At 49.9% G+C, this 25,645-nt stretch overlaps 1 protein-coding gene across 7 annotated transcripts in view; it reads left to right on the top strand.

Annotated features, from left to right (window-relative positions):
* adgrl1a (adhesion G protein-coupled receptor L1a) overlaps positions 1-25,645 on the top strand; it is a 294,832-nt gene that overhangs the window by 132,311 nt on the left and 136,876 nt on the right. For all 7 annotated transcript variants that reach the window (XM_039772475.1, XM_039772479.1, XM_039772478.1 and 4 more), the window contains 2 exons: positions 13,015-13,228; positions 23,303-23,412. In XM_039772475.1, the coding sequence (XP_039628409.1) occupies positions 13,015-13,228; positions 23,303-23,412 (324 nt within the window). The remainder of the gene's footprint in view (positions 1-13,014; positions 13,229-23,302; positions 23,413-25,645) is intronic.

Raw genomic sequence — 25,645 nt, 5'->3', positions numbered from 1 at the left:
ACCCTGAGCAAGTCGCTTCACCTGCCTGTGATACAAATAGCAGAAATGGGGTCGACTGTATCATAAAGCTGTGTGTCTCTTTGGATAAAGACGTCAGTCAAATTAGTAATAATAATCATAATAGCGGCTATCTTCGGGTGGCTGTCACCGTCATGTGTGACACTCCGAGTATGCGTCCGTCTCTAGCCCAATCTGACAGACTGCACTCGGTGGGGAAGGGGTGTTCATGGCGTCGGTCCTTATAGCGCCTTTCCTCGAGCGCTAACTGCTATTCGGGCAGGTTACGCGCTCGCCGCGCGCTCCCGCCTCCCCCGGGCTTCTCAGTTTTGCTCCCTGACTTGAACCACTGGGGTCGCTACGGGTGGCTTGTCAAGGGCGCCTTCACTTTAACTGAGCAGGGGGGTCCGCAGGGTAAAAAGTCGTCTCAGAAGGGCCCTGCTGCAAATTGGCAATCATTCCGCTCAGCGGCGTTCAGGCTCCGCCAGTGCGGCTCCAGTGAAAGAGCGGCGCGGCGCGGTACGGCTTGTTTATTCTACCTGTGAAACGAGCGAGTCGTCGGGGGAAACAGGCGACGGCAAAAACAAGTGCGAGGCTCGGGATGAGGGCGACACGTCGCCCACCTCGGCGCTCTAGTCGCCGTGATGGATGAACGCCGCCCGGTCCGTGGAGGGCACCTCGAAAGTCTTCAGTTTATTTCTACCTTTTGGCTCTCCTGGGACTCATGTAGAAGGGGCCACCTAAAGCCTTCCACCTGGGATTTTTCCTGCGTGGATTTCACTTTCTACAAGACTCCATAGCGAGTGAGCGCACGCGCACTGCGTCCAGCGTCGAGCCGGTCGGCCACCTACGGGAAGGTCCGCTTGGCGGCTCACTGCGGCCCCCTAGTGTCTGAAGCGTCGGACTTTAAATCCCAAGGCGGTGCCGCCTGAACCGAAATGTGCGGCTGAATTCACCTGACTTGGCTGCAGATGGGCTTGTAAAGCACCTGGGGTTTGACACAAACAGTAAAAAGTCGCCGTTAAAAATGAAAGATTAGTTAAAATGAGCAGTAATCAGTCTAATTAGGCTGATGGTTTGACAATAAACATATTTCATATGCCGCACCTGTGCCTGTGTGTGTGTGTTTTACCCTGAGGTGGTCTGGCGCCCTGTCCAGGGGGTCTTCCTGCCTTATGACCTATGCTTGCTGGAATAGGCGCCGGCCCCTCACGACCCTGTACATCATTAAGTGGGCTTACTAAGGGCATGTACAGCATATGGATATGCAGGCAGTCTGGCATAGCGGGTAAGGCTTTGGACTTTGAAACCTGAGGCTGTGTGTGGGTTCACATCTCGCCACTAACACGGTGTGACTGCTAGAAAGTCACTTCACCTGTTGGTGTCCCAATTAGAAAAAACAAAAGAAACTAAACCAGCAGATTTCAAATGTGGCACACCTATTTGGATGAAGGCATCGGCCAATAAATAATAAGTGATGGGTACAAAAAAAATCCAATTTAAAACTATCACCAATTAAATAAGCATTTATATAGTGCCTTGTGTGCTGCACACTGTAAGCAACCAGACTGAGACGCAGCCTTCACTTAAGTTAGCGTTTGATATCCCCTTTAAAGCAGTGGGGGGCCCTCTGTTAATGTAATGTATGGTCCAGAAATGAAGACTGCCCCCTACTGGCAGTCACAGGCACGTCTTCTACAAGCCTAAAGTGGTGACCTCACCAGTCCCGCTTGCTTCTGACTGATTGATCAATTGATCTGAGCAAATCATAAGTTTATATTTCAAATCACATAATCATGCCCACTCATTTTCTCATTTCCTGCAAGATGCACTCGGGTGGGATTGGACGAGGACCCCATCAGCTCTGCCCCTTCATTCCATTGAGCACCAGGCATCTGCCGAAAGCTGGCGTGCTGGCCGAGTCCCATCAACTGAGCCCCTCATATGTCGGCTGGCACGTTGGCTCTGGCAGCGTTTAATTCCAAAGTGCCCGCTCCTCTTCAGACCGCCATCACCACCGGCTTCAGGTGTAAATTGGATTTGCGACTGGAGAGAAATACAAAGACAGGAAAGAAAGGTTAATGGATTCCCTTTGAATTCACTTGTGGTCATTGAGGGCTGCGGAGAGAGGAACGCCACGGAAGAGAAACAGAAACGATGAAGCGTCACTGAGACAAAGAGGCGCGACAGGAGGTCGGCTTCACCTTTCATGTCGGAGCCTGAGCCCCGGGATAGAAGGGGGTGTGGCTGGGAGGGGTATTGGGGGTCACCTGCAGTGAGCGACACGTGACAATGCTAAAATGAATGGGACAGTCATCTTGTCACATTTGTGAAGAGAGAAATGGCCATGTGACATTTTAATATAGCGCCATTACCTGGCTCTCGGACTCGAGGTGGTCAACTTATAAGATGATTTCAAACCAGGAGGGCGACATCATTACAGAGGGTCCTGGGCAGGTGAAAGTAAATGTGCTTGAATGTAAAGTATGAAATGTAATGCCGCGAGTGGTTTGGAATGTGAAGAACGCACCCCGCGTGTGACGGACCTCGTAGTCCAACTGGACTGGTCACTTCCTACCTCCAGGCAGGAGACAGAAGCCATTAGGGGGTCCAACAGGACGTCAGGTTATATAAGAGCTGAAGGGGCATCACGCAGCACTGGAGGGGAGCAACAAGCTGATTGAGGACCACGGAGGAAAGAGCGAAGGTGGAGAGACTAACTTCAGGACCATGGAGAGCGATCACTGAAGAAGTGGAGGCTTCACAGTTTTAGCAAATGGAGGCGAAGAGGCAACAAGGCTGAAGTGGACAGAAGCAAATAAAGGGGGCTGCTGGAATATTCGGGTTATAAAGCACCTCGATGAGTGAAGTGCAACACAAAGAAGATCCCACTTAAGCGAAATGACACACTAGTAGGACCTCATGTGGAGTTCTGTGTGCAGTGTGGCTCTCCATATTAACAACAGAAAAGACATAGCAGCACTAGAAATGGTCCAGAGGAGAGCAACCAGGCTGACGCAGAACCAAGGAGGGCAAGTGAGGCAGAGAAGCTAAAGAAGACCAACTTCAGAACCTTGGAGAACAATCACTGAGGAAAGACTGAAGAGGCCGAGGCTTTACAGGTTTAGCAAATGGAAATGAAGGGGCGACATGGCTGAAGCTGACAGAGGCAAATAAGGAGACTAATGGAATATTAGATTATATAGCGCCTTGATGTGTGAAGACCACACTACAGCTACATATCACACTAGTGAGGTCTCACCTGGAATACCGCTTTCAGTGTTGGCCTCCATAGTACAAAGGAAACGGCACAGTAGCCCGAGCAGAGCAGTTCGGTGGATTCAGGACCACGGAGAGCGACTGACAACGACCCCTGAAGGAAGACGAAGTGCACACTTCAGGACCACGGAGAGCAGCGACTGAGAAGAGCCTGAGGGCGGTGAGAGAGGACTGACGTGTTTCAAAGGGAATTCGCACAGAAGACCCCACCAGCAGGAACACGGGGACGAAAAAGTGTTGAGGACGAATTCTGCATAAATATCATAAAGCGTACCTTCATGCAGAGGAATGAAGACGTCAGGGCTTGAAGTGGCACCACATTACCAGCCATACGGTGAGCTGTGGTGGGCAGTAGGACTTGAGGGACCTTCGAAACTTACAACACTCAATGGGCTGAATTCCTGTCAAAATGGACCTAATGTTCCTTCTCCAAACCATTTTAAGATGTCACCTACCAAATAACCCCAGCAAATGGCACCCCTAGGTGAGGATGGAGGGTACGCTCATTTCAGCTCCATACATCTGATGCCACCTTTATCCTTTGTATTTTATAAAAGACTCTTTCTGGCCACTTTAGGGGGCGAGGGTGGTATGGTATCTGTTGTGGGTGCCATGCCTGATGTTGGTCACAGCAGTGGGCGCTGTGTTTTCAGGTCCATCTCTTTACTATTTAGGCCTCTTGAACTGCACGCTAATATAAAGTGATTGACACAAGAGTGGCATGCATATGAATAGAAGATGATCAATAACTTATATAGTGCCATGTAATGCAGCCTCCACTTGTGTTAACATGGCACTTCTGACACTGCCCCCCCACCCTTTAAAGCTCTCCACGGCCGCCTTTTAATAGAATGTATGGTCCAGAATTAAAGTGTCCCCCCTACTGGCAGCCACAAGTTCATCTTCTGCAGGTGGCAAACTCACCCAGCCCTGGGTCCAAAGAGAGGTGCAGTAGGGTGTGTGGTGGCCCAGGGTGCCCACCCTTTTTTGGTTAATATTTTACTTTTCGTCATAAGTGTTTACAGATCAGGAGTGCGTTGTTTCTTTCCGTGTTTCCCCAGTTTAAAGGGGCTCAGTCAGTTGTGGGGACTGGCAATGCAGTGTTATATAGCGCCTTTCAAATGAACTCTGTGGCAAGGAACTTCACAGGATCAGGGCGAGCATTTTTTTATGCCATCCATTAATGCCAGCCATCTCAACAGCATCAAACAAAAGGAAGAACGCACCCCTTGCCCAGATGCCAGTCTATCAGAGGGTACACACACACACAAATCGAGCCACCATGGGCTCAGAAATACACCCAGCAATAGAATGCAGATGGCAGGAGCAGTCACCAAAGGAGGTATGAGGACATGAGACACATGAAATTACTCTGACCTTGACCCTCCAGAAGGTCACTGGGGGCTGCACTGATGGTGGTCTGGATGGTGAGCTACCAGGTCTGGTGGTTTGGGCATTTAAAGAGGCCACCTAATGACTCAGAGGTGAGCCTGACATGACCTACAGTGAGTCAACCCGGGACATAGTAGAGGAAACTGAACCCCCAGATAAAGCTGAACAAAAGGACCACCGGTGCCTTACCTGGAAAAAAGGGATCAGAAAAAGAAGGAGCGATTGTTCTCAGCGTCGTGAAGGGGTGGCGCTATGCCAGCTGGCGTGGTTCAGTGTCACACATGTGGCACAGGTCACAACGACAGACCTCCCTGCTAAACCCAGATTGTCCTCTCACTGGCACCGCCACCCACGCTTAGGGAGCCTAAACACGCAGGTGCCCGCCTGCAGCTCCCTGAAGTTCTTTTTGTTGTTTTTGTCATGGTTTCACACATAATTCAGTTTGCCACTTTCTTATTTACATTTCTTGCTTCCAGACGCCCGTGTTATTAAGCAAGGTGTCCCCTGAAGAGTTGGAGAACATCTGACAGGCCTCCAGATAGGGGAGAGTGGGAACCATCTGGGGCACAGAGGCTGGAAAAAACAATAGAAAGAAAACAATCAAAAAATGAAGAAACGGCTCCACAGGCTAAAGCTGCGCGTTGAAGGAAAAGCTCCTTCAGTCGGAACATTCCAGACCACTTACTGGGACACGTCCAGGGTATCTGCAGAGACGCGTGTTTTATAGTGCCTTTCTCTTGTTTGGCCCTGGCGTGGCTCCCTTCTGCAGCTCATCCCAATAGATTCTCAAATCCCCCAGCATGGCTGTCATGCTAACCCACTGGTCCCAGTTTGACTTCGAGGACGTTCGCTCTCTGCTCTACAAACCAAGTCTCCTTCTGTGACACATCGCGTTAGAAGGCTTGCCTCTGCTCTGCTGATCACCTTGGAGCTTTGGATGCTCATTTAGTTACGTCTGCCAGCTTTTATGAATGTGAATCATTTTCACATCGTGTTGGCAGTGGTGCCATTTTGTCATCTTCCTTCATTATGATGGGTACCATCTGATCTTGATTTTCACTTTGTTTACCATTGCTATGCCCGTTGTGAGACACGAGAAAAGGAGGTCACATGACACGTCATTACATCTCACCCCACCTCTTTAGGATTAGTATCAGGGTGACTTCCAAATTGAACTCACAACCTATTATATAGTGCCTTTCATAAAGTTCTGTCTATCTATCCTGCCAACTATTCTATCTATCTATCTATCTATCTATCTATCTATCTATCTATCTATCTATCTATCTATCTATCTATCTATCTATCTATCTATCTATCTATCTAATCCTGCCAACTACGCTATCTATCTATCTATCTATCTATCTATTATATAGAGCCTTTCACTTATCTATCTATCTATCTATCTATCCAGCTTTCTCACATGTCCTTCATGTCTAACTATTTTATAGGTTGGTGGCACTTAAGTGACACTTTTCTGGTTCATATCTCCACATGACGTTTCCTTGCTTGGGTTTCCCCAGGCGAGTTCCTACATCAGAGATCTGATTGGTTGTGTTTCTTTTTGTTTGTCCAATCGCAGCATAGGCAGGTGACGTGACCTTCTCAGGGTCACACTGACATCCTCAGGGTTTCCTTAGCCACTGTGCCACACTGCCAGTGACTCTTGTGGTGGAGCTCGTGTGTTATTCTTGGTTCAGGTGGATATACTCGTATATATTTGTAGTCTTTTTTATTGACCTTTAGATTTTATTTTATCCCTTTTGTGTATTTATCACTTAATACTGTTTGTTATTTTCTTACATACCTCGTCTTTTATGTGTTGCGCTGGGAAGGGCAGGGTGTTGTGGCACAGTGGCACAGTGTTGGTGTGGCTGATGGAGATGTTGGGCGCCCCCTGCCTGTGGCTTGCATGTTCTCCCCGTGTCCGAGTTCGGTTTCCTCCCGCAGTCCAAAGACAGGTGGGTTAGGTGGGTTGGCTCCCTGTGAAGGACTGGCACCCTGTCCTGGTGCTGTTCCTGCCTTGTGCCAAGTGCCTGCTGGGATTGGCTCCGGCGACCCCAACCCTGGACACAGATGGTGGAGCCCCCTGGCATCATAGCTGTGGGACCACCCAAGCAGTCTTATGTAACGTGGGGTCTCAGGTGGTATTTGTGCCATGCTGTGGTGGTCTATTCTTCTGTTTTCTTACTCCTTTTTTGTTTTTTTTTGTGCTTTTCCTCGTTGTCTTCACGTGTGGCTAAATATTTGTGAATTTCAGCCCTGGTGTTGTTTGTGTCGCTGCGTCTTTTAGGAATTTCTGTTTCTGATTCAGTCTTTGCCTGCACCAACCTCAATGGGGGGCACTGCCACCACCAGCCGCTCTGTCACTCTCACTTTAAGGTTCCTTTCTCATAACGATTATTGGCGCTGCGCTCCGCTTTGGTCCTAATTGACAGGAAGTGACATCACTGAAGGGCCGGGCCCAGCGCACGTCGGCTCCTCCGTTGGTCTCGTCGTTCTTGGAGCTGCACGTCTGCTCCGTGCCTCGCGGGCTCCATTCGCTCATCGTGTCTCCTTTCAGAAGACTCCATTGTTTGTGCGTCTTAATGATTTAATTACAGCCTCTGCTCCATAGGTCGCCATTAGCCCAGCAGGAGAAGAAGTCAGAGCTGCAGCCGCGTTCGTCTGGGGGGGCTGCCTTAGTGTTGGAACAGAAGAGGAAGATGAAGACGAAGAGCAGAAGGTGCGCAGCTCAGTTTTATTTGAGCGTCTTCTGCTCAGGCCACTCGTAGGGAGCTGCGGTGCGTGAAAAGGAGAGACTGAGGCCTGGTCAGGCCTGATTTATGAATCTTCATCGTTTATCTCAGGGGGGCACATCCTGGCATTTTCAATATTTGAATTGTTTTTATTTAATTCAATGTGTCTGACCATTAAATACATGAAGTGCTGAACCAAACTGTGATTTCTGCTCTGGAAACGCGTCAAGAGAAGGTGGACAGCAGTAGACACGGGCAGTCATCGACCTCCGACGTACGCGTCTTACGACCATCTGACTTGACGGGCAGACGAGAGCATTCACCACGCCGGCTCGCTCGTCTCGACCTCAGGTTATCACTGCGGTCAGAGTTGCGTGGGTTTGTCTTACAGTTACAGGAATCAAACGTCCGTCGATCTCCAGAGAAAGATGAAAGCGGAGTGAGGTGGGAAAGAAGGCCAATGTGATGGCACGGGACGTGAAGGGGTGCCACTATAAGGGTAGCGCGCCACACGCACCACACGTGCCACTCATGCCATATGCACCACACACGTGCCAGTCATGCCACACGCATCACATGTGCCACACAACAGACATGCCACACGCGCATCACACGTGCCACTCATGCCATATGCACCACACGCACCACACATGCCACACAACAGACATGCCACATGCACCACACACACACCACTCATGCCACATGCACCACACATACATGCCGCACTGCTGCTCTCGGGCTCTGAATCCAGAAACTTCGCCGTTGTGACTCACGATGTCCCGCTTTGTGTGGACCACCAGACTCCTGTATCTCTTCACGTTTTTTATTAACAGGAACAGAAAACACGCGAGTGCCCAAAGTCTGCTGGCACAAGTGCTCCTCTCACAGTTCACACAGTGAGCAGTGGCAGAGGCGCACGCCGATGAGGTGGCACAAGGCGCACAAAGAAACGATTTGTGAGGCTGTAAGAATAATAATAGAATCAAAATAATAAAAAAGAACTTACATAAAAAGACAGAAAATCTAGAGAGTGCGCTAACAAGACGTAAGGGGTCTGCCGTACAGTACGGGACACACGGCCATGTTGGAACAGCGGCACAACGACTAACTGTAGTCACAGGCGGAAATCTAATCCCATAAACAGCAAGGGGTTCAAATATCCATAAAGACCAAAGACGTGACCCGCCAATGGCAGAAGCACGAGGTCAAAGGTCGAAGCCAGGAAACAAAAACTAAGGACTGTCAAAAGCTCCCTGAACATTTGTGTGGTCCGTTAAGACCTGTTTGTGTGACGCCGGCTCACCTAGCAGACCCCCAAAGCCAAAGCAGCCCCCCCCCAGATTGTGACACCTTCCTTTTTGCAGCTCTCACGTCTTACCTGCTGGACTGACGTCGACATGCGGAGAAGCGACTCTCGTTAAATGGTGAAGACTTCTGAATGGAGGCAGGGAGAGGGCAGAGGTGCAGCTCCAAAAACTTCATGGGCAGAAAGACGCAAGAGGGAGAGGGAAACAGGAAACCCCTGGCTCAGAATAACAAAGAGAAGTTGCTTTGTCTCTAAGATTCCTTTAACAAAACTTGAAAAAAGAATGTAAATAAGGAGGACTGAAGAGGGAGGGGGTGGCGCGGTGGTGCGGTGGGTAGCGCTGCTGCCTCGCAGTTAGGAGACCCTTAAGGGTTCACTTCCGGGGTCCTCCCTGCGTGGAGTTTGCATGTTCTCCCCATGTCTGCTCCGGTTTCCTCCCACAGTCCAAAGACATGCAGGTCAGGTGCATTGGCGATTCTAAATTGTCCCCAGTGTGTGCTTGGTGTGTGTGTGTGTGCCCTGCGGTAGGTTGGCACTCTGCCCAGGGTTTGTTTCCTGCCCTGCCCTGTGTTGGCTTAGATTGGCTCCAGCAGACCCCCATTACCCTGTAATTAGGATATGGCGGGTTGGATAATGGATGGATGGATGGATGAAGAGGGAGGTGTGCGTTTAAAGAGAAACCCAGCGCAGCCAATGGCGAGTGTGCGACCCACGCAATTCAAACATCCTCACCGACGGGGCCACCGCCACAAGAACAAATTCGAAATGTCACTGACATGATGTCACACAAGAGCCAGGGAAAGGAAAGAAGAACAAAACAAAATGTTTAAAGTCATTCACAGAAATCATTAAAGCAAGAAAGAAATCAAAAGAAACAAATTCTGAAAATGGAATAAATAAGCGGGAGCTGGAGATCCCTAAAGGTGGGCACATTCCAGTCTGAGCTCAGTCCAGTGCGCCCCCTTTAGAGTTTTGCCTCGTGACACACCCCCTTTGTACCCGTCGTCCGAGCTCTGGCACCACGTGCTGGGCTGGTCGTCTTGTCCCAAGTTAAAATGCCGAGAGTGGCAGCAGTTTCAAGGTCTGAATAGGGAGGCGAGCTTTGGGAGTCTGTCAGGTCGCTCATCGGGTCTTCATGGCTGCACTTGGCGACTCTCGCAGTCTGTAAACTGAGCTGAGGTTCATATTCATGCGCTATTAATAGAGTCAGGACATTAATATGAATGACAACCACTGGCATAGCAAAACCTGAGACGGTCAAAAATGGAGACACGGACCAACCACCAGCACTGTGCATTACCTTGGCACCATTCAAGCCCACCTTGAGACACCATCGGTGGGCAGCATCCCTGATTCCCGGTCAGTTCCGTTGCTCCCAGTACTCCCTGCAGAGTGACATGGGGCTACACGGGCGCCAGAGGGTACCTTGTGGCACGTCATATTGTGGTTCCTGACCCAACAAAGCGCCAAAGGAGGTGAGGGCACCCCTCTAAAAAATAGCCTCGCCAAACTGACATAGAAATTCACTTCACGGGGGATTTTTTTTTTTTCATTTTGAAATGCGAAATTCACTAAAAAGAGGAGTGGGATGTTTTTGAGGTTTTTCTTTCAGGTGGGAAACAAGAAATCCCACTCCCTAAAGCCGCCTTCACACCTCCATTGGTTGTGCAGTTGTGTGGTCCGTCGCACGCCTGGCACATCGATTCTATTTAGGCCTTTCGCTTCGAGTGCAGTACGACTTCGAGAAACGTGACAGGCTCCTGTTTTCACTTAAGACTCCCCGTCAAGCACATTACTGGGTTTTCATGTACAACACGCGGAACAGCCCCCCGTTACCTGTCAGCCCCCCTGTTACCTAGCAGCCCCTGTTATCTGTCAGCCCCCTGTAATCTAGCAATCCATCTGTTACCTATCAGCCCCCCATTACCTAGCAGCCCCCCTTTTACCTATCAGCCCACCATTACCTATTAGTCTACCATTACCTAGCAGCCCCTGTTACCTAGCAGCCCCCCGTTACCTAGTGGCCCCCGTTACCTAGCGGCCCCCTGTTACCTAGCAGGCCCCCTGTAATCTAGCAAGCCCCCGTTACCTATCAGCCTCCCATTACCTGTCAGCCCCCGTTACCTAGCGGCCCCCCGTTACCTAGCAGCCCCCCTGTAATCTAGCAGCTCCCCTTTACTGTTTCCTGTTGCCTGCAGAGGGTCTGCTGCGAGTTTCCCTTCTGTCTCTGATGCATCTTTTGGACTGCGATCAGCAAGATTGTCACTAGAATTGGAAAAGTGGGCATCAGACTACCACATGGGACAGGAAGTTAAATACGAAATGACAGGCCGACGCCTGTAGCGCTAATGAAGGACTAAATTCCTTTCGATTTGTGTCTCCTGAATTTTTTTACAAAGCAAAAAATTCATTTTGTGTAAATCATTTTGCTCATCACAAGTCGTGACATTGCAGATCGTGTGAGAGACGCCCTCATTGGTCTGTTGTCACCGTGGATGGGGTGTCACAAGGTTTATGTCTGCATGTCTTATGCCAGCATGGGAGACTTTTTCTTTTTTAAAGGAAATTCAGGATAAACACCGTAGTCAGAGCCAACAAGACAGGCGCCCGTAACCAAAACGAAAATTGAAAATCTCAATCAGAAATTCATGATGACCTTTTAAGCCGTCACATCATTACCGGCAGCTCAAGACCCCCTGATAACTCAAAGCTCTTCTAACAAAGGGATGTCCAAAATGGTGATGAAAACGGTACAAAATAATCCACAACTCCAAAAGTAAGCTTTTAATCGTAAAACTAATTGGAGATTTGGGATCTGGGGCTCCAGAAACCCCCAAAACGAGTTCACATATCAACAGGGAAAAACACATAAAAGATAAATAAGGAGCCCAGCACTTTATTGCTCCACCTGTTAGAAATTACAGCCAGGGTTTTTGCTCCGCTTGTGCTTATTTTCTGTTTTATTGTTGGACTTTTTTACGTTATGTTACTTCTGTTCATCTCATTTCTTACACTTAAGTGATGTCATGTCATTTTCTAGCACTCCTGTCCCTTGTGTTTTGTGGGTGGTACCCATGGAGGCGGGGCCACTTCTGACACGCCCCTCTGGCTATTGAGGACCTCAGGCAGTCTGGAGGCGTCTTCATCAAGTTTTCTTGTTCTCTGTGATTTTGGCCCCCTGACTTTTGCTTTCTTCTGCTCCGGTTCTTGGATTATTCTCACGGATTGGGTTTTGGGATTTTGTTTCTTAAGATTGCCTTCTGTGCTTTTGTTCCCCTTTTGAATGAATATATTTGTTTGTAAAGCTTTCTTGATTGAGTTGTCTCTGTACACGCCAGAGTTTTCACGGTTTCTCCCTCTTGTGAGGCGGTTTTGGTTTTTTCACATTCAAAACGTTCTTTAAACTTGAAAAGCCACTTTTCCCACTTTTGGGCCTAATTTAGGCCGAAGCCTCAGCTAACAGTTGGGAGACGAGCTTGGGTGAGGTGAGCATCAGTGAAGTTGTGGCCCCTTTGGGGGTCTCACAGACATTATGTGACGTCTGATTACGGCCTCAATGGCAGCACAGGCCTCTGGGAAATATCAGACAATCGTTAATCCACGGGGTGTGAGGACACTTTGATTGTTGGAATTTCGCTAATAAAGTTGAATTTGTTAAAAGGAAAAGGAGGGGACGACTACTACAGAGAAAGAAAGTAAATGAATTTGACTGTGAGAGGTGGACATGCGGGTGTGCAGAGGAATACAACGAAAACGAAATAAGACGAAGGACTGAGGACCACCTTGGACTGGGCGGGGCTTACCCAAGCTGGGAGTTCTAAGAATTTGGAATAAACTCCAGGGCCATGGGTGGTAGTGGGGGGGTATGTCAAAGCTGTACCCGCCAGACAAAGTCAAGCTGGGCACTGCAGCCCTGGCAGCTGAAGCTAAAAACAGTGCCTGACTGGTCAGTGCGATGCTCAGGCCTGTCACGGTTACCCAGATCCAAAGGTCCAGCAGGCCTGACTTTGAGCCCTTGTGGCTGGACGCCGTCTCCAGATCCAGGGCTTACGGTCACTTTCTTCATGTTGGTGTGCAGGCTCTCTGAATGACTGACGTCAAACCCAAGCCGTCTCCTCCGTCCCATTGAGACTCCATGTGGGCTGATGGATGGAGAAGTGAATTTCTCCAAAATCCTCCCACGGGTGAAAGGCCTGGCTGGTGTGTCTTTTTAATTTGTGCAGACCATCGTCTCTCCTCATCCTCATCCAATGTGTCCGCCATCCAAACCCACGTACTTAAACACGTCTGCTCTCTCCACAGGTCTCAGCCGCTCAGCCCTGCCGTTTGGACTCATCAGACGAGAGCTGGCCTGCGAGGGCTACCCAATCGAGCTGCGCTGCCCTGGCAGTGACGTCATCATGATTGAAAATGCCAACTATGGCCGGACAGACGACAAAATCTGCGATGCTGACCCGTTCCAGATGGAGAACGTGCAGTGCTACCTGCCTGATGCTTTTAAGATCATGTCACAGAGGTAGGCGGTGTGTACTTGTACGTGTGTGTGTGTGTGTCCCCATTAGTACAAAAGAACATACAAGCTGTCCCTGCTTCAGTCCAGGGTGGGACACACTGGCAGCAGTCTTGTCCAGTCTTAAAAGACTTCAGCTGGACAATTCAATGCAATTTCGCCATAAAGAAATTCTTGGAGTTGGATTTGCCTTCCCAGCCAGAGGTTTACGGTTTCCTCTCCCTTCAGTGGCTTTTTAGTTGGTGTATCGTGAAAACATTTCCAGTGTATTGGGAGCATTTTACATTTTCAAAGCCACTTCCCCTCTTAGTGCCTGTGTAAAGTTTGGGGGTCCGGCTGCCCGAAGTGAGGCCTAATCTTGGCCTGATTTTGAGGCTCTTCACTACTTCAAGTGCACTCAGCCTCACAACGCACGCCTTCGTTGGTCAGCAGTCCGGCCTGGTAACAGCGAATCCATTGGCTAGCGTTCTGTCAGTTTTCCGGTGGGAGTTTTCCCAGTAGAGCCTGATGTGGATTCTACCCTTAACAATTCTTTTATCTAAGCGAAGTCTAAAATCTTAATTTGTATTGTAATTGGTTGTTATTGCTGTAGTTGTTCTGATGTCCTTGCTGGACATGAAATGATCTCCATGGTGACCTTCCCAACACTGGTGTAACGCTGTCTGCTGGGCACAGGGGGCACCACACCAGAGAACCGTTCACAGCTCCTGCCCCTCCTATCTGCTACGTGATTAGTGTTGCCAGGCAACAGAGTCAGATAGACAGGGCCTGGGTCAAACGGCAAGTGAATGGGGGTATAGGCGGAGGTGAGACCCCTGCCTGCTACTGCCAGACACTTCAGAAGTGGGCACGCTGCACCTTCTGTCCACTTCAAGCAGGCACATCCATTTTGGATTACAGATAACTTTAGCCTCCCTGGCAGGTGAAGTCTCACCCGTGCTGCTCCGGGACCACCACCCCATGAGAGTCCCACCAGAGGCAGGTCGGCTCCTGAGGCGGCGGGTCAAGTGCAGGCTGTCTGAGACGCAGCTGGCAGGAGAAATCGACAGCCTCGAGAAGTGCTGAGCAGAGCCAAAGCGCTCGGCTGTGAGATCAAATTACAGCAAAGCAGACACGGACAAGGCCCGCTCTGACAATTGATGAAACGCCACTCTCCCCGAAAGTGCTGACCGAGGCTTATCATCTTCCCTCTCCTCCATAATGTGATGAGGTCATGATCCGGAACGTTCTTTCATGAGGTGTGAGACCAGGGCCCAGCAACGGAAGCACAAGGTCTGAGATCTACAGACGGTACGGGTGTTTGGACGTGAGTGCCATGGCACCTTGGCGTGCAGTCTGAGTCGCGTGTGGTTGGTTGGCATTTGTTTGTGTTTATTCTGCCAATGCCATCCTGCTTATCGTGTGGTCACCGTCGTTTTGTGACAATCTCTGGATGGCAGTGGTCACCCTCCCCATTCCTGATGGTACAACATGGAGGTTACGTGCTGTATTATGTCTCACCTATGTAAGATGGCGGCACACTACTGCAATACAGCCAAGCTGTGGATGGTTTCATTTTTTTGCATTTTGTTCTAGTGAGACATTTTGAATATTTATGTCCAAATTTAAATTCACGTGTTCAAACAGGATTGTGTTTCAATGTTTTATTTAATGAAATGAGTCCTGTTGTAAAGTTTGCTGCTGTTGGTCCTTGTATTGTTTTATGTGACTGGGTGTTCTGCCAAGATAGAAAACTGGCAAAAAAAGTTTAGAAAAGACCAGAAGATGAGATCAAAGTGGGGAAAAAAGATTGTGGGGTCAAAATTGTGAAGACTTTAACTTTCCCCAAAACCCTCACCACGCCACCAAACCTGGGGACAAAACGGGAGAGCTTTGTGTGCCAACGCTTAAATCTCCAGACAAAAAACTGGAAAAGTCAAAGAGCAAAGGAGCGGTCACAGTTCACACCTTATCCACATTCTCGGACAATCGCTAAGGTTCACACCGTCGTGACAGTGACATCACGTGTCCAGATGTCACATGCCTGCACACTAGCGTAGCCGCCACCAACGACAGAATCCAAAAGGGAGGCTCGTACAAAAAAAACAAAAGAAATCAAACGGCCGCACGTAGCGAATTAAATGAGCCGTAACGTGATTGTAAGCGTCACGAAATAAAATCCAAAGTGTGGGAAGAATTCAGTTCTCCGCATCAGCAAAGCCTCAGCTCCACCACAACCGACATGTTCATGATTACAATGAGGGTCTCCATCAGCGTGGGCGGCCAAAGGTTTAAATAAAACGAACCTCTGTGGCTTGGATTTGATGTTTTTAATATTCAGACCCCTTAAGTGTCCTTCTGAATTTTCGTTTTTTTGTTTTCTGTTCCCCTGCTTGCTCCGTCGCTCGGTCACTTTCTCGTACCGGACAGTCCCCTTCATTATGTGTCCACACCAAGAGTTCCGTCATAATTGGCAGTGAAGGAGATTTCTTTGCAGTGAAGCTGCTGCTGCTGGCAGGTCAGAGGGCATCACGTCAAACCAAAAACACGTTGAAAATCACAAATGATTGAATTGACGTGAATAATAATGAGAACTCTATCACTCACACTCATTGGCATCCTGTCCTGGCTTTGTGCTCTCCCAGCTAACAGGGATTGTTGGGCTGTGCCAGTGATGCCCTCGCCCTGCCGACAGGCGTGCGGTTATAACGACTCCACGCCATCAGTAGGAAGATCAGAAGCAGCGATGAGAGAAATGATTTGCCTTTTGGGGGACGGACTGTTTCACAAATGCCCACCATTGGCACAAATGTTCTTATCGTATCTGTGACCTTCATGCCCATAAGCCTGGCACAGTTCATTGTGGTGCAGAAGGTGGAAGGTGGAGGGTTGGTGCAGCTAGAAAATGGTCGCCGCAGAGCCTCTGGAGGGCTCCCGATTTGGTGACAGGTGACTCCTTATGAGTGACGCGGGGCAGGACTGGCAGTGTGAAGGTATAGGCTGGCAGAGGAGTGCATGTGGAGTGGCACTGGAGGGCAGCCAAGGAAGGAGATGTTGGTTTATGCTACTGCAATATTCGTTACCCCCCCGCTGCCTCATTGTAGGGAGTCCGACACGCACAATGAATTTTCGGGGGCTACGGAAATGAAAATCTCAAAATCTGTGTTGCTCATCACTAGACGGGTCACCATTGTCATCAAAGCACTTCCCATCTGGACTCCATGCCAGCCTTGAGGACTGCTACACTGGTGAGCTTCTGTGGGGGGCTCAGGCTCTAATATAGCGCCCTGCCACCTTCTTCCAACCTTTCCAAAGTCCGTGTCTATTGAACTGTAAGTGGCTGCCCAGTTTGGGCATGGCGACATTTAGAGCCGGTTTTTCTGTGCCAGTCTTCTGAAGCCCCCCCCCAGGACTGCTCTCCTATTTAAAGCGCGCTGCTGCCGGCTGTCTGCTTTGCTGCCTCTAATTGCTCCTGTTGGGCTTTACTCGCCTGGCAGAGAGCGGGCTCGTGCCATTCCTGGGTCACAGCGGAAAGCTGCCGGAGCCTGCCGAGACTTGCTCTGATGTCATGCCTGCCCCCCGGGAGCCTGTTAGTTAGGCCTTGGGGGACGGAGGTATTTTTATGTGTTCTCTATAACAGGGTGCCTTTGTGACTTATAATAGATGAGATAAATACGGTAGAGGCGGCATCTCTGGCGCGGCTCGAGAGCCCGTGGCGGAACAAGCAAAGTGAAATTCGGCAGGACGGCCGGTGGCCTTCTGAGGTGTCGCCCTGTTGGAGATGAAAAGGCAGACGTACTAAAAGTTCTCAACAGTGAGGTGACAATGTCTTTGACCCTTCGCAGCTCCAGGCAGGCCTGTGTCCTCTCAGGTAACCCATCCATTCTCTAACTTCTCTAACCATGGGGGCCAGAGGCTGTCTTGGCAACGTTTGGGTGCCAGGCAACCAGCAGCCCTGAATGAGGTGCCAGTGCGATGCTCACACGCAGCCCCATAAACTCAAATGTTATGCCCTGATGCCATCTATGTGCAGGTTGCGCGTTCTCCCTGCGTATATGGATGCGTTTCTGGGGATCCTCCAGTCTTCTTTCCCACATCCCGAAGATGGCGGCTCTAATCGTGTTTAGTGTGAATGAGCGAGGGTTTTGTGGGCGACTGTGCCCGGTGCCAGGCCGGCGACCCATCCAGGGCTGCTCCTCTCATGGCCCCCAGTATGTGCAAATTTTACTCTTCAAACTTGAGTTGCCAGGTGCCCCCGTAGCAGGGCTCCTGCAGCACTGGTGCCAACTGGTGGCACAGTAGGAGTGACGGATGCTCCTCATCTGAACTTGAAAAGAATTCCTTGCATGAAAGAATTCCAAATGTCTCTTCTTCAGAATTCAAGGCCCCCTCATGACTCCATTGTGGTGGGCCCCCCGCTCACCTTCAGGCTTTGCTTTCTGCTTCGCATTTCCCTCGATTTTCTCTTTTCAATCGAGAGGCGTCTGTGCTCTTGGGCTCCTGCCGTTCGGCCAGTGCTGCTGGGGTGGACCCCCACACACACCTCAATTGTTAGCATGGCATCAGGTAAAAAAATAAAATCCAATTTGGAGGTGGACGATGACATGCCAGTCAAAATAGAAGGACATAAAACTGCCCAAGTCAGCCTTGACCTTCAGTGACAGTCCTGATGAACGGAGACTCGCTGCTCAAGTTGAAGGTTATAAATCAGTCACTTTGTGTTTTATTGATTGATATTTGTCTTTGTATTAATAGAGAAAAAGGAATTGGGTTGTTATCACTGACCCTCTCCACCACACCCTCAGGATAATGAGAATGAGCCTCAAATGGGGCACCGAAATACGGCAAAGGGACCGAAAAAGTGACAAATAACACCAAAGAGTTAGCAGGGGGCAGACAAAGAAGTGGGAGAAACGATGACATTTACAAAAACGCAAAGTCAAACCAAAATGAAAAGATTCAGTAAGGACCTGCTGCCCCTCTGCTCCTCCCCTCCCCATATTCTAAGAGCAGAGGTGCCAAGCGGGCATCGGGCACAAGGGAGGAACAACACCGGGACGGGCACCAGTCCATCAGAGGGTGACCACAGTGGTAAAGGTACCCACAATACACCTCTGGGGTACCAGCTGGGCAGACCCCGTGTAACAGGCCAGCGTATTCAAGGGGAACAAAAACGGTCAGCCTGTGGTCACCACCCATAGGCATTTATGGAGGCGAAGCTCCTCGGATTGTAGCCAGTTGAGTGAGACCCCGGGCGGAGGAGGTGGGGCTCCTTGTTCAGCCACAGAAGTGACCCCGGTGGTCCTCCGGCGCCCACACATGTGCTAATGGTGGGAATTTCGGTTGTGACAAAGCAGAGTTTACTTCATGCAATTTAGTTTCGCTCGTTACTTAAGAAGATCTACACAAACGTGGAAGACATGAACACGAGATGATGAAGTGTCGGGGTCCCAGAGGAAACAAAATCAATAAAGGAAGGTACAAAGTGGCAGAGACGAATGACTTGGTTCAAGGTCAGCTGTCTGGAGGTCCGTTCGACCCCTTGGGTAGCCTGATTGGACGGCCGTGTAGAAAGAGGCGGAGTCACGGCCGCTCTCCTGGAAGTGACGTCCAATGTGTTCTGGTGGGCGTTCCTCCATTGAGTGGTTAGCTCCTGTGTCGCACCCTTAACCTTCCCCCTTATGTTTCCCCTAGCGAGTCGCATTAGAGACCCCCCGAGCTTGACGTGTCCGGCGCGAGATTCATTTCATAACTTTTATATAGCGCTTTACATAGAAAGGGGCCGCCACTTCAACCGGCACCGATGTGCAGCGTCCCCCAAGAATGACAGCCAAATGGAGCAAAACAAAAAGGTTCAAAAGACCAAGAAAACCTCCCAGGAACCGAGGAGCACACGAGGGGCAGCTGAGCAGCGAATAGAAGGAGAGCGCAGAGCTAAAGGGGCACAGCCGGGCGGGCCACAGCTGAGGGCACAATCCGTGAGCAAAGGGACCGAAGCAAAGTCACCAACCGTATATGAAGCAGAAGCCATGAATGGATGAGGGAGCTGGAAGAGCATAAAGTCTACAGAAAATGAAACAGAACAGCAGTGCCAGGGTGAGCGCGCCCTTTGACCCCGTGTCTGGTGCTCAGCCCTCATCATCCTGTCCATTCTGCTGCCAACCCCATCGTCGCGTCCCTCCTACCACAAGCTTTATTTTAAGTAAAAAAGGAAAGCCTCGTAAAAAATTCATGCTGAGACACCGGCAAAGAGCTGCTGACTATACGAAAACGACTCCACCGCAGGGAATTGAAGGCGGGAGAGTGAAAAGCGAAAAGTCTCGAGGATCCGGATGCCCGCCTGCAAAGATGAGAGGGGCGATTTGATAAACCGCTGACCCCCAGCCTGGAGATGGTGGGCCGTGAGGACAGGGAGGTAGCGGCGGCTCGTGAGTCCGTGTCATCGTCCCAGATTGACCAGAGATGGCAGTACAGAGTCGTCCCCAAGACCCACAATGCTCCTGCACAGAGTCTGGCCCCGCCCCTTCCTTCCATACCAGAAGCCCACAGTCACATAGCACCTTTAAGATTTAGTTCTAGCACAGCATGCCAGTGTCTGCCAGGCTTGTGGGTATACAAATGCGAGGCCATGACAGTAACTACCATTGTGCCACAATACCATGCTATCTTGTTTTTTGGTGGCCAGGTGGCATGTGTTCCCGTCCCTTCAAGTCTGTGAATGCCTTGAGTTTGCCACAAAGATTCGATTAGCTCCATCGTATGTCGTCATATATGAGGGACTGCGGGAGTCCACTGTGAACGTTTCTAAGGCCAGCGCACTTGGGCGATGAATGAGCGATAGGCCGTGAGTGTCCAGCAGGTGGCGACATGTTGGCATCCTCTTTTATCACCCTGTAGCCGAGGTCATATCGAAAGTCCCCATTCCAGACAGGCCACATTCATTCGTTCCCCCCACGGATTATTCCCTTTCTGATAGCCGGGAAGTGATTGCCAAGGACTGGCACAACAACAGAGGGCTTGGCTCTGGGATGTCCATTGAAAGCCCATTTCTGTGACGTTCTCGATGTGCGTCCTCCTCCTCCAGACACACCTCGCCAATGACACGAATGCAGAAAGAGCACAAAGGGTCCTGGCCTGAAACAGAGCCAAGCCTGGGCCTTCTATTCGTACTGCAGCAGCACCAACAGAGGGGGGCGCTGCAGAGCTTGGACTCCATCTAATGTCAGACCTTTAAAGTGCATGTTTGTAATAAAAGGCGGCCTCTCTGCTTCTGCAGCCATCAATGTGACTCGCCAAGTCGCAAACACTGTGCATGCTAGGGGGCGCTCATGAGACGGACAAACACCAGGGAGGCCAAAGAAATGTTCTCTGTGCGCCGTGGCATGAAAACTGAGTGGCATGTCAGCATTCAGGGCAGCTGGGGCAGCAGTTGTGTTTAAATGTCAAAGGTGCTCTGGGGATTCGTCTAACGTACTTGGATTGTCAGTCAGTACTTGGATGAAATCAGTAATAATCATCCATCCATCCAGTATCCAACCCGATATATCCTAACTACAGGGTCACGGGGGTCTGCTGGTGCCAATCCAAGCCAACACAGGGCGCAAGGCAGGTAACAAACCTCGGGCAGGATGCCAGCCCACCGCAGGGCACACACACTAAGGACAATTTAGGATCGCCAGTCCACCAAACCTGCATGTCTTTGGACTGTGGGAGGAAACCCATGCAGACACGGGGAGAACATGCAAACTCCACGCAGGGAGGGCCTGGAAAACGAACCCTTAAGGGTCTCCTAACTGCGAGGCAGCAGCGCTACCCACTGTGCCACCGTGCCGCCAGAAATTGAAATTCACAGTGAAATCGCAGAGCTTCGTCTTCAGTACCAACTGGCTCGGTATAAAGGAGACACGGCAGACGACTACACAGACAGCAGATCGAATACAGAAATGCAAAGTAATGAACACACCTGACGTCGCATAAATACGAGGATGAACAAAGCAAAACCAGCAGCAGGCTGTGTGGCCTGACATGAAAAAGAATCGACCCAGATTGGCTGTGAGGGGCTTCGGGGGTCTGTTGAAGAATTGATTTATTATCAGTGATATTAACAGACGTTAAGGAGCGGAAGTCAACATCAACTGGATTTAAACTTTTGTTTTTTTTTGTGTACCAAATGGCACGTTCTTGGAGGGCATTGAGGGGTCTGAGGTCGGGCGATTGAACTGCGGCGTACTTTTCGTGCTGTGAATTATTTTGTGGCGTCTTTGCCGCCATGTGATGACGCTGTTGCTTGGCCAATGAGAGGTGTTGCTAGGGGCGTTTCCTCGAAGGTCGTGCCCGCCTGATTCCGAACGTTGCCCATTTTAATGACTTGTTCTTCCGAGTTTGCGGATACAAGACCCCCTTTTTGTTGAAGGAAGTTACTTCTGAACCGCCGCCGTGGCGCTGAGCCTCTGCTTCTTATTTTTTGATTTCGACTTCATTTTGCTTTCCGAGTGCGTCTCGTCTCCTGGTCCTACTCGATGATATTTTTGCTCGTCCTCAAAGGCAGAACAGAAGAGCGACACGACGCCGGGGCCATCACGTTTCTTCAGTTTGGTGGGCCGGTAACCATACAATATTTATTGTAGTGCTTTGGATGATGATGATGATGTATGAAGTGCAAGGCTCTCACTGAGGAGTGACACCAGGCTGCCGCACATTCTGGCGGCGATGGAGACCCTCCGTCTCCCACCCTGTAGCGCTGCCCCTGCCTCTGATGATGTGAAGCTGTTAAAGCGCCGGCTATTAATGGCTTTACGAGGACGTTTTACGAGACCTTAGCAGCTCAACTGGGACTCGACTTTTGGAGGCTTTCCAGGAAAGTGTAGAAATTAACGAGCCCCCACTAATAGGCTGCCAACATCGCATCCCAAAAATGGAAAAAAAAAACAAACCACCGAGCCGTCGGCCGGCAAGTCGGCCTTCAGACAGTAAAACGGAGTGAAATCAGCCGAGAGCCTGCTGGGTTGGAGGGAGCCATCTTGTAAATCGGGCTGTTGGGTGTCGTGTTCGGAGGGCCAGCTTTTTAGAAAAGCAACCGTGTGTAAAAATGGCCGTCATTCCTGAACGGCTATTCTTGGTAAAGCCCTTGAATCTGAGCTGAACGTCATTCTGAACGCTTCATTTCAGGTCCATTGTGGTGGCGTTCGGGGCCAGGATGATGAAAACGGTGACCCTGTGCCAGTGCGCACGGAGCGGGCCGTAAGTCACTGTGACCGTCTGAGTGGCTCTGAGCTGTAAAACCAAAGCCACGCGCCTTGAAGCAGCTCTGTCCCTCAGTGCGTCGGCGTCCTGCCATCTTCGTGAAGCCGTCCTTGAGCCGCGACTGCCATGTCTGACCTGTGTTTCCCAACGGAGCGAGCAGGAAGATCAACAAGGAGCACGGGACGTGTCTATGGACGTCTTCCCCAGTGGTCCTGCAGCCTGGCGTGTGATGAAGACTCTCCACATGTTCTCATCCTACAGGGTGTGGCTGGCTGCAAAGAAGAGAAGGCAGCTACTGAGGGGCACTGCCACCCCCAAGATGACAGGTGGCGAGTTCCCTGCAGCGTAGTGGTGCCACAGGATCTGGAGTTTGGCATCACGGCCCTGCTGGGTACCATGGGTGCCGCCAGGAGACGCTGTGGGAAGATTTTTATTTATACTCCCAGGCCACGGGGTCGGAAGCCCCCAAAGTACTTTCGGGCTGAAGAAAAATCCAATTCTCCATCTGACCCGTGGGTGTAAGAGCAGGGGCATTCCGGGTCAAAGACTATATAAAGGACTGGTGGAGACCCCCAGCAAGCGAGGTAATAGGAGAGAGCTTACTGGGAGGAGTGGAGGAGAGGTTTGTCGTATTGTTTTTATTGCTTTTGCCAGTGTATGGTGGCAGAGGGGCTTCAGGGCACTACTAAAAGAAGAAGACGGCGAGTTCAGTGCCTTCTTGGTGATTTTAGCCTGTGCTCAGTGTGCCTGTCTGTTGGGTTTAAGGGGCGACAGCGACCCCTAGCGTCTAACAAGGGGATAAACGTTTTTATTCGGTGGGTTTCTTAACCTCCCCTCTCTTTGCTCTTCTCTCCTCAGATGCAACAACCGGACTCAGTGTGTGGTGGTCGCCGGCTCAGATGTCTTCCCTGACCCGTGTCCTGGCACCTACAAGTATTTGGAAATTCAGTATGAATGCGTCCCCTATAGTGAGTACCCCTCTGTGTGAATAAAAAACAAACAAACAAAACAAATCAATAAATAAATAAATCAATAAATGAGACAGGAAGGGAGGAAGTCAGAAAGGCAACAGCACTTCACTAAACCCTGAAACCTCTTTTTCATTGGCAGCTGAAATGTCTGGAGCTGTACTTAACACCAGCTAAGCGGGAACATGGCCGGGACTGGATCTAGACCCCCTTGTGCTATACCCCGTGGCCGCTCGGCTGGCCTGCAGACAAGACAAGCTCGATGGCTGGTGCACTTGCGGGTTCCACAAGTGTCTTGGGGGCGGCCAGATGACCAGGCTGCCAACTGCCCAGCGTCTTGTGGGGGTCCCCTTCGGTGTCCTCGTTTCATTACCCTGTCATGTCAAACAAGAGAGCCATTAGCTTAAGCGTACTAAAATAATTCTAAACAAACTAGAGGAATAAAAATCAGAAATGTGCCTACGAGTAAGAGACCACCTGTACAAAGAGACGCATCTTTCTACTGACCACTGGGGGGGTGCCAAAGCAAGTAGGTGGAGCCAACTCACTGGTCGTGTTGTGACGTGGGCAGAGTCTGAGTCACACGCAACACGGCGCCATGACGACAAGACCCTCGTCCGAGGGAATCGAAAACACAACAGGGGGTCCCCGCTTAACTCGGACGTCGTGTTCTGACTGGTCTTTCATTCGGCAGCAGGGGGTCTTGTGCTGGTCCAGCTGCTCTTTTGCTTTTGTGCCTCGGTTACCCTTCAGTAGGCGTCTTTCACCTCAGGGCGGACTTCATCCATCGTGGTCCTCTCGTACCTGTTGTGTGGTTCTTTAGTTGTCCTCAGACGCGGTCAGGTCTGGTCGGCCCACTTAGGGTCCTCACAGGTGTGGGTGCTCTTTTCATGGCTGCTTTGTTCTCGGCCCGGGTGATGGCACAACGTCAGCTCAGCATCGTCGATATCTCTAATGAGAGCCGATCACAGAACTGACAAAGTATGAAGGAGGTGGCTGCCCCCCTTGTAGCCCCTAAAGCTCCCAGGAGGCTGTTTATCTGTTAAAGTTTAAAAGAATCCGTTTGAACAACACATTGGAATAACTGAATATTACGCCATGTAAACACTCCGGAAGACTCCAAATGGGATCGGTGGGGCAGATGGTGTGACTGTGTATGGCGGAATAATTCAGACAGCTTAAACTCCTAAAAATGCAAAGAAACACACGCATTGTGAAATGTGACAATAAATCAATAAAAACGCAATGACACGTGAGCATAAATGACTAAAGGTGACACAAGTTATTTCTTTATTCATTTGTTTAATTATGCACCCGGGCGCTAGTGAGTGCTGCGTTCTGATTGGTCGGTCGTCATTGGAGTGGGCGTGCATCTTCAGTTAGCACATTCACAGCAGACACGCCGGGACCTCGTGAGTTAAAGTCGACGCTTTGGTCTTGCGCTCCTTCTTATTACGATAATATGGGAGTTTTGTGAATTTCAGTTTGTCTTTTTATTAGTTATGTGGTGTGATTGGCAAGCCCAAGACAGCGGCTGTTGTGTCAATGGCATCACTGGGTGCTTTGGTATAAATACTGCTGTGGCGCAGATAGAGAGATAGATAGATAGATAGAAGTGAAAGGCACTATATAATGATAGATAGATAGATAGAAGTGAAAGGCACTATATAATGATAGATAGATAGATAGAAAGGCGCTATATAATATATAGAGTGAAAGGCGCTATATAATAGATAGAAGTGAAAGGCACAATAGATAGATAGATACAGTATATAGATAGAAGTGAAAGGCACTATATAATGATTGACAGATAGATAGATAGATAGATATGAAAAGCAATATATAATAGATAGATAGATAGATAGAAGTGAAAGGCACTATATAAGAGACAGAAAGATATGAAAGGCACTATATTATAGATAGATGGAGACACAAAGAATTATCTAAGGGGACAATAAAATTTACTATATATATTATAACAAAGCACAGACCCCCAATGGCATGGATAATAAGAAAGCTGCTGCCATCTGATAACAGGCTTGTGGGCGGCAGGTAGATGTGGTCAGATCTGCCCCCTTGTGCCACAGGAAAGACATTTGGGTAGAGCAGGTCCAGCTTGTTGTGTCCCCAAATGGATCACATTTGTTCCTTCTGATGTACCCCCTGGTTGAAGTCCCCAACAGTCCAGAGTCAGAATGATCCATCATTAGAGTCTTAGGCCGAGTTGCTGAGG

Source organism: Polypterus senegalus, chromosome 12 (assembly GCF_016835505.1).
Source record: "Polypterus senegalus isolate Bchr_013 chromosome 12, ASM1683550v1, whole genome shotgun sequence".
Classification (NCBI taxonomy): Eukaryota; Metazoa; Chordata; class Cladistia; order Polypteriformes; family Polypteridae; genus Polypterus; species Polypterus senegalus.
The sequence above is the reverse complement of the archived record's forward strand: the minus strand, read 5'-3'. Positions and strand labels throughout refer to the sequence as shown.